The sequence below is a fragment of the Primulina huaijiensis genome, chromosome 2, assembly GCF_012295235.1.
Source record: "Primulina huaijiensis isolate GDHJ02 chromosome 2, ASM1229523v2, whole genome shotgun sequence".
NCBI lineage: Eukaryota > Viridiplantae > Streptophyta > Magnoliopsida > Lamiales > Gesneriaceae > Primulina > Primulina huaijiensis.
This window is the reverse complement of record NC_133307.1, coordinates 3,330,424-3,339,119: the sequence shown is the minus strand read 5'-3', so window position 1 is coordinate 3,339,119 and position 8,696 is coordinate 3,330,424. Positions and strand designations below refer to the sequence as shown.

The following is an 8,696-nucleotide window of genomic DNA, read 5'->3' as shown; positions in this document are numbered from 1 at the left end:
TTCTACAAATATTCATTGATGAAAATTTGATAGGACATAAAACATGAAGATAATTATAATATTTTTAAAAACTTATATTTTTTGAGAAAAAAATATTTAAAAAACATAAGAAAATTTTAAAAATCTTATAAACCATTTTAAGTAACTGTATATGTAAAGTAATTTGTTTTACATAAAAATTATTAGAATTCATTCTTATTTCTCTTTTTCTATCCCTTTAATGCATATAAGAGTAATTATTAGACATAAAATTAATTTAAACTCATTTTGAATCTTTTGAAGTGTTTTCTTATGGTACCAAAAAATTATTTGTGTTTGTCATGCATAGGGTTTTACGATTTGACAAATTGACACGTCAGTGCAATCCTCATTATGTTCACCATTAGCTTAGTATAGGGCTTTGCACGCACAATTATAAGAAATAAAAACGTGTCTTGGGTAACAAATATAACTTTTGACCTGAAGATTAAGAAACGTTTTTACTAAAAGATAAATCTTTCACTATCATTTAGTTTTGTTAGGTTAAGCGTGCATGAGTGAGGGTAGTATTGGGATGAATAAACTCCTGAGAAGTTCTCGTGAGTTAAACTGCTAACATTGTATCGCTTATTTTAAATTCCATTAAAGATATAGTTTCTTTTTTTTAAAAGGGACTATAAATTTCATTCCAAAAATAAAATTTCAGTTTTCTTCAATTATTATAAAATTCATTAATTCATGAAAATGAACAAAAAAAACAAATATATTTATTAATATTATTTAATGAAGATAGAACATTTATGTAAAATCACACAATTTTATTAGATTTTTCAAATTTATTAGTCATGTATTATTTATGTTATTAATAGATGTTAATTTACTTAAGTTAAAAATAAAAATTGGCACAAAAACTTCTATGAGGCTTTCGTGAAACATGTCTCCTATCCAATCTTAATCATGAAAAATCATTGTTTTTCAATTCAAAAATTTACCAGGTTGGCCCATATGAAGAATATATCCATGAGACTGGCTCACAGAAGACTTATTCAAAAATGAGAGAACTATAAAATTTTGAACAATAGTGTAAACTATAATTTTATTCGATTTATTTAAAATTCATTAATTAATGAAAAAATAGAAATCAAACAAAAATATAAATTTCATTATTTTTTATTTAATTTAAATTTCATTAAAGATATANGATGTAAAGTAATTTGTTTTACATAAAAATGATTTGAATTCATTCTTATTTCTCTTTTTCTATCCCTTTGATGCATATAAGAGTAATTATTAGCTATAAAATTAATTTAAACTCATTTTGAATCTTTTGAAGTGTTTTCTTATGGTACCAAAAAATTATTTGTGTTTGTCATGCATAGGGTTTTACGATTTGACAAATTGACACGTCAGTGCTATCCTCATTATGTTCACCATTAGCTTAGTATAGGGCTTTGCACGGTAAATCACAATTATAAGAAATAAAAACGTGTCTTGGGTAACAAATATAACTTTTGACTTGAAGATTAAGAAACGTTTGAACTAAAAGATAAATCTTTCACTATCATTTAATTTTGTTGTGTTAAGCGTGCATGAGTGAGGGTAGTATTGAGATGAATGAACTCCTGAGAAGTTCTCGTGAGTTAAACTGCTAACATTGTATCGCTTATTTTAAATTCCATTAAAGATATAGTTTTTTTTTTTTTTAAAAAAGGACTATAAATTTCATTCCAAAAATAAAATTTCATTTTTCTTCAATTATTATAAAATTCATTAATTCATGAAAATGAACAAAAAAAAAACACATATATTTATTAATATTATTTAACGAAGATAGAACATTTTTATTAGAGTTTTCAAATTTATTAGTCGTGTATTATTTATGTTATTAATAGATGTTAGTTTACTTAAGTTAAAAATAAAAATTGGCACAAAAACTTCTATGAGGCTTTCGTGAAACATGTCTCATATCCAACCCTAATCATGAAAAATCATTGTTTTTCACTTCAAAAAGTGACCAGGTCGGCCCATATGAAGAATATATCCATGAGACTGGCTCACAGAAGACTTATTCAAAAATGAGAGAACTATAAAATTTTGAACAATAGTGTAAACTATAATTTTATTCGATTTATTTAAAATTCATTAATTAATGAAAAAATCGAAATCAAACAAAAATGTAAATTTCATTATTTTTTTATTTAATTTAAATTTCATTAAAGATATATTTTTTTAAAAAAATAGAGTGTAAATTTCATTAAAAATGGTGAATAAATGTCATTTTCTTCAATTTATTTTATAATCAATTAATAGCTGATAACAAATAAACAAAAAACATGTATTTATTATTATTATTATTATTTTAAATTTCATTAAAGATAGTTTTTTTTCCAAAAAAACGGAGTATAAATTTCATCCAAAAAAGAAGAAAAGTTTAGATTTTATTCCAAAAAATGGTAGCTAAATTTCATTTTTCTTCAATTTATTTTAGAAGTCATTAATAGCTAGGAAAGAACATTTATTTATTATTATCATTATTTTTTTAAAATTTTATTAAAGATATATTTTTTTTTAAAAAAATAGAATGTAAATTTAATTTCAAAAACATGCAGGCTAAATTTCATTTTTCTTTAATTTATTTTAGAATATATTAATTAATAGATGAAAAACAAACAAATAGACATATATTAATAATTATTATTATTATTTAGTTTATCATAGATGTTAATTTACTCAAATTAAAAATAAAATTGGCACTTAATTTTGTATGTCGTTCCACAATATATAAAATATTATAAAACAAAATGTAAACTCGATAGAATAAAATTTGTTTTGTTTATGAGATTGAAACTATATCATCCCCATGATATGATGCACGCAATCATTGTTCCAAATCTTCTAAAAAAATGACGAACGAAATGACTTTCCTGAATTGCGTCAAATTAAACGATGACACAGTTCTAAGATATAGTCATTTGAAAAAATTTTCAAGTTTTTTCCTCACATTGATTGANCGAAATCAAACAAAAATGTAAATTTCATTATTTTTTTATTTAATTTAAATTTCATTAAAGATATATTTTTTTAAAAAAATAGAGTGTAAATTTCATTAAAAATGGTGAATAAATGTCATTTTCTTCAATTTATTTTATAATCAATTAATAGCTGATAACAAATAAACAAAAAACATGTATTTATTATTATNGACGTTTATTCTTATGAGTTATAGTTGATGATTGTCAAAAACTGAAAAATCATTCAATAATAAAATAAATATTTGGAAAATAAGCTTACTGGATAAAAATAATGTAGAAAACCGAAAAAACATCATGATAGGGAAGTAAACTACGAGCATGTCAGATCCCAGATGAAGATTTTAAATAACATAATAGATTTTAAAGACGATCATATACTTGCTGAGTATACCAAAATGGTTATATGTATATTATAACAAACTNCTAGAAAAGTGCACGTGCGTTGTACGTGAGCAACTAAATTGATCGATATATAAGTACGAAATTTTGATAATATTTAAATGAATTAAAATATGGCTAATAGCATTTATTAATTGAAAAAAACCAAACCACAAAATCAAAAATCATGACCACAGACGGTATATGAATCGGAGAAGTTATCTTATCCACATGACACACTTTTCAATATATATATTACTTGTAGGTAATTTAACAAACTCGGGAAAGATTCTCTTCAACTTCTTACCGTATAAATATCTATCGATCTTATCTTTCCTCCTCTTTTATCCTAGATTTTCTCCTAATTTTTTTACTTTTCAACTTTCCATGATTTATGTCAATGCAATCATCGCACATCTATGTCTAATTTCAAATTATCGAAGCGCATCTTATTTGCACACACATAATGCGTGTGTTGGGCGCTAGTTCAAATTATACTAGATACTTTTGCCTCTCTCATGTTATCAGTTATCTAGTTGTACACTTCTATCGAGTCAGTTCCATGCCACACGAGCTCACGGGGATCACGATAATCTCTATCCGTCAACATATGTGACACATGAACTAGACAATCAAAGATACATTAGCTCAATATTTACACATAGCATGTCTAATACATTGGGGGAATTCATTGATACTAGGGTTGAATTACCATTTTCCCGAAGTCCATAATTTCTTGATGTTTTCAAATATGCATATAAAATATGAAAGTCCATTTTATTCATTAATAGAGTCGTGCACAACTCTAAATAGAATTTCTCTATTCGATAGTGTGAGTATTAAGGGAATTTTGGGATCTTCAAGTTGGCCATCTAGAACTTTGACCTCCCCTGCTACTGATCTCCTTCGTTTTCGTGGACTCCACCATTAGTACCATTCTATAGTTTATCGTCAACCAAAAATACTAGCAGCCTGCCTTAAATTAATGGTTATGCAAAAGGGTTCAGCAACGCACTGGATAAACTATTGGATCGGCTCTCTTGATAAATTTAAGAACGTATCGATCTTAGATATTTTGAGAGATTGGGCTTATGTGTATCATTGATACAGCTTTGATATTATGTAATTCCCATTGCTAGTGGACAACTAGTCCACTGTTGTAACTAATTCTTATCATATCATTAATAAAATATTGTTTCTTATTTTAAAAAAAAAATATTGGTGGTTGTGGAGCTAGGTAGCACGGATACTTCAAAATTTTTTTTTTTGAAGTATCGGATACGGATACGGATACGACACGCGGATACGGGTGTCAGATACCTCAAAATCCGTGTCGTTGACTTTGTTTAAGGTTGACCAGCCGGATACGTTTTGGACACATGGATACGGCGTGGATACGTTTGGGCAAAATTGCAAATATTTAAAAGTTTTAGGGGTTAATTAAAAAAAATTAAAATTGCTAAGGACTAAAAGAAAAATAATTTAAAATTAATTGGGCTGGGCTTTTAAAACCCCCTAAATACATTTGTGTGTCGTTCTTTCTTTCAATTTCTGCTGAAGACTTCAAGCGGCTCTCAATTCACTATGTCGCCCTTCTCTCAATACTAAATTTATATAAATATAAATATATATAATATTTATATATATTTTAATGATTGTCGTATCCTAGCCGTATCGTGTCTTATATTTTCAAAATTTGACGTGTAACCGTATCCGTATCGTATTCGATACGATACTCGTACCCGTTTCCATACAACATAGTTGTGGAGTATATGAAAGTGGAAACTGCTAATATATTGTGGGAGTCATGGTAGATCGTCAGATGATTTGAGTGCAAGAATTAGATATTTCAAGAAGTTGAGAGTACATATGAATGTAACATTATGAAAAATCTTGTGTCATAATGAAGTTTATTTAGATTTTTGGTCAAGTAATTGGTGCAATGGTGGAACAGTTTGATTTCTCAAGACTTTCTTGGTTCAAGAAACACTAAGAACATGTGTAAAAATTCCTAATCCTAGAAGAAGTGTCTGAATAAATATAGAAAATGTTTTAGTTCAAAGTTAATATACACTCTTCCCCTTGATTACCCCGACTGCATCCTCGAGTTTCTGATCAGCAGAATGCCCCACTGAGAATTGCACCTTTAGCTCCAATTGTTGTGAAATACTGTTCTGGTAATATTGCGATACGGTTGGCATTTCCAAATTGCCACGAGAGAATTTATGTGGTGAACATTTCAGAATGTCGATAAACCAGGCGTAAGCTTCTGCGCAAGGACCACATATGAGGAGAATGCTATTACAAATGCCATCGAAATATTTGACTGCTCCAGGTATTCTTGTGATTTGATGTCCTTTATTTGATGATTTTTTTGCACTGTTTAATTTACTCCTTTTTATAGTGGTGGACTCCATTTCATGGTATCCAACAATGATTGTGGTGTAAGAGAATATGACATGGAAAGGTTTCAGCTCTTAAACCACCTCTGTTTCCCATGGCCAGTTAATGTGAGTTTTCTTTCTGCAATGCATTTTTTCTCTCCTTTTACTTGGTTCTGCATGCTTATTGGTTTTAAATCTTTCCATTGGATCCGTCCTTCGGGTCACGAAGTGGTCTAATAGATGGTCTTTTAGTTATTAAAGTTTATTTCTGGAACTTTCAAATTTTTTGTTGCTTCATATGATTGATCATTAGAGCATCTGCTACTTAAATGATCTTGTAAATTTTTTTAGAAAATAGTAAAATACCACCTACGTCTATGTGGTGCTCGGGGGTTCCCACAGTTATGCAAGCAGACACGAGCCACCTATTTGCTGTACTTTTGAACGTGAAGTAAAATGTGCATACCTTCAAAAGAACAAAATTAAAACATGTGCATGCTATTAAAACCTAATGGTCCACAATTAAAAGGTGTGTGTAATCTTTCAAGTCATTTCAAAATAAAACCTTAAAAAACGTTCTTACTGAGGTGAATAAAATAGGATAACATTTTAACGCATTCCCAAAAGAAATCTGAGGTAACATATTCTCTTACAGGTTAAATATCAACATAGATTACGTGGAGACATCCCTCTAAGTAGCTGGAATAATTTTATTTTGGTATGAAATAAGTAAAAGTTATATCATGCCAAGTTCGAGTGTGCTCTTTCCTCCCCCATCTCCTTTCTTTCCAAATCTATCACGATAACCTTCAGCAAAGAGGTATTTCTTTCCATAGCAAAAAGATATCCCCTTCGACAAAAACTTTGAAAAGCCCGGATAAGTTTGCCGATGTGGCCTCTAAACACCCTTTCATGTTTGAATGATTAGGACTATAGTTATTTGAGGCGGAAGACACTAAATAAAGCGTTACTGTGCCTTGGAGCCTGAAGTGCAAGGTGAAGTAAATAACATTTGGCATAAATTAAAAAGTCACATATACAGTGATTATGCTATAATATTACTTAAATTAAATTAAATATATTTTACAAAGATATGAAACCATATAAATAAAAAAATCTATTAATAAATAATTTTGCGTAAATCATAACTAAAGAAAAACTTCAATCATCTCAAATCCATTAAAGCGCAGTACTTGTCTTAAGCCATGCTCCTGGAAGGTTACCCAGGCGCACCCTGCGCCTAGGAGCTGCGTCTGTCGCCTAGGCGCAGCCAGCCGCTACTATGATGAGGACTGTCAAAAAGTTTGAGTTCGCCCTTTGTTCCCATCATCTCCTTTTTTCCAAATCTATCACCTGTACCTTTTCAATAGAGGTATTTCTTTCCACACCTGTATCTTTTCAACAGAGGTATTTCTTTCCACAGCGAAAAGTTGGAAAAGATATTCCCTCTTAGGCAAGAACTCCTTGAAAAGCCAGGGTAAGTTTCCCGGTGTGGTCTCCAACCCCTTTTATGTATGAATAATTTGGACAATCTTTAGCATGACCAGTCGCAATAATTTTAACCAGCCCATAGACTTTCTATTCGTGTGGAAAATGAGGTAAAAAAAGGACTAATCAGAATAAGAACATGTTGTCATGTGTGCTTGTATAAAAATACCACCTATGCCTGCGTGGTGCCCGGGAGGGGAATATTGAAAATGAAGAAACTTGAAACGTACAGACCTTTCAGATGATTCTGATTGTGCGATAATTTTTGTAAGACAGTATAATGTCCCCTCGAAATTGATAGAAATTCCACATGATACAGCACACATCTATGAACCCAGACGGCAAGCTTCTGACGGTAGTTGGAGACGATTGCGATGGAATACTTTTTGACACTCACAATAGGAAGGTATTCAAGTTACTTTTCGAGTAGATTTTCACTCAGCTTCATCACATAACTTGGTAATATTACATTTTAGGTGCAAAATATCAACCTTACTATTTAGCTTGTTTCCCATGTGTTATTATTTTCAGAAAATCGCCTCAATAGTTGGCCACCTAGACTACTCGTTCGCTTCTGCATGGCACCCAAATGGGAGGATCTTTGCCACAGGAAATCAAGATAAGACGTGCCGAGTGTGGGACTTGAGGAAACTTTCCATGCCTGTAGCAATCCTCAAAGGAAATATTGGTGCATTTAGATCGATCCATTTCTCTAAAGACGGGAAATTTATGGTTGTAGCCGAAGCTGCAGATTTCGTGCATGTGTACAATATCCATGAAAACTTCGAAAAGAGGCAAGAGATTGATTTGTTCGGGGAGATATCTGGTGCATCTCTAAGTCCAGACGACGAATCTCTCTATATTGGACTCTGGGACCGAACATACGCAAGCTTGCTACAGTACAATCGAAGACACTCCTATGGATATCTCGATTCCCTCGTGTGATCGATCATATTCGATCATGTCTGATCACATAGTCATAATTATCGTACAATCTTTTGTCTCAAACAAGTAGAGATTGAATATATGAATCTTGTTTCGTCTTTATATAAGTAGAGATAAAAAAAAAAAAAAGGAAACCATCACTTTGGGTTGAAGTAGGCAGCATAAACAGTTCTAAATTTGGTGTTTAATTTTGTAAGAGATTATTTTTGCTCCAGTCGAAGTAGTACTGAACCACTTGCGTAGCCTATGAATACGAGTAATAATTATATAAAATAAGGAAAATAAATGTTGAGCTTTATTGTATTATCATTCTGTTCATGTTCTTGTAGAATTGTTACTGATATTTTTGAAATTTTAAAATAAAATTAATTAACAACAAACTCATATGATGATTATGAAATAAAATATAATCTATGCAGTGTTGATTATCTGATTTCTACCATTTAGTTTTATACAATTGATTTATAAGTGGGACACACACGATAATCGA

General features: G+C 30.3%; 1 protein-coding gene across 4 annotated transcripts in view; it reads left to right on the top strand.

The window, feature by feature from the left end:
- LOC140964389 (uncharacterized WD repeat-containing protein C2A9.03-like) overlaps window positions 1-8,407 on the top strand; it is a 15,346-nt gene extending 6,939 nt beyond the window's left edge. For 3 of the 4 annotated variants that reach the window (XM_073424123.1, XM_073424132.1, XM_073424115.1), the window contains 4 exons: window positions 5,633-5,724; window positions 5,794-5,899; window positions 7,581-7,667; window positions 7,793-8,385. In XM_073424123.1, the coding sequence (XP_073280224.1) occupies window positions 5,633-5,724; window positions 5,794-5,899; window positions 7,581-7,667; window positions 7,793-8,206 (699 nt within the window). In that variant the 3' untranslated portion in view covers window positions 8,207-8,385. Of the gene's footprint in view, window positions 1-5,632; window positions 5,725-5,793; window positions 5,900-7,580; window positions 7,668-7,792 lie in introns of all 4 variants that reach the window. The other variant, XM_073424140.1, reaches the window with a different exon arrangement.
- The last annotated feature ends 289 nt before the right edge of the window (window positions 8,408-8,696 follow it).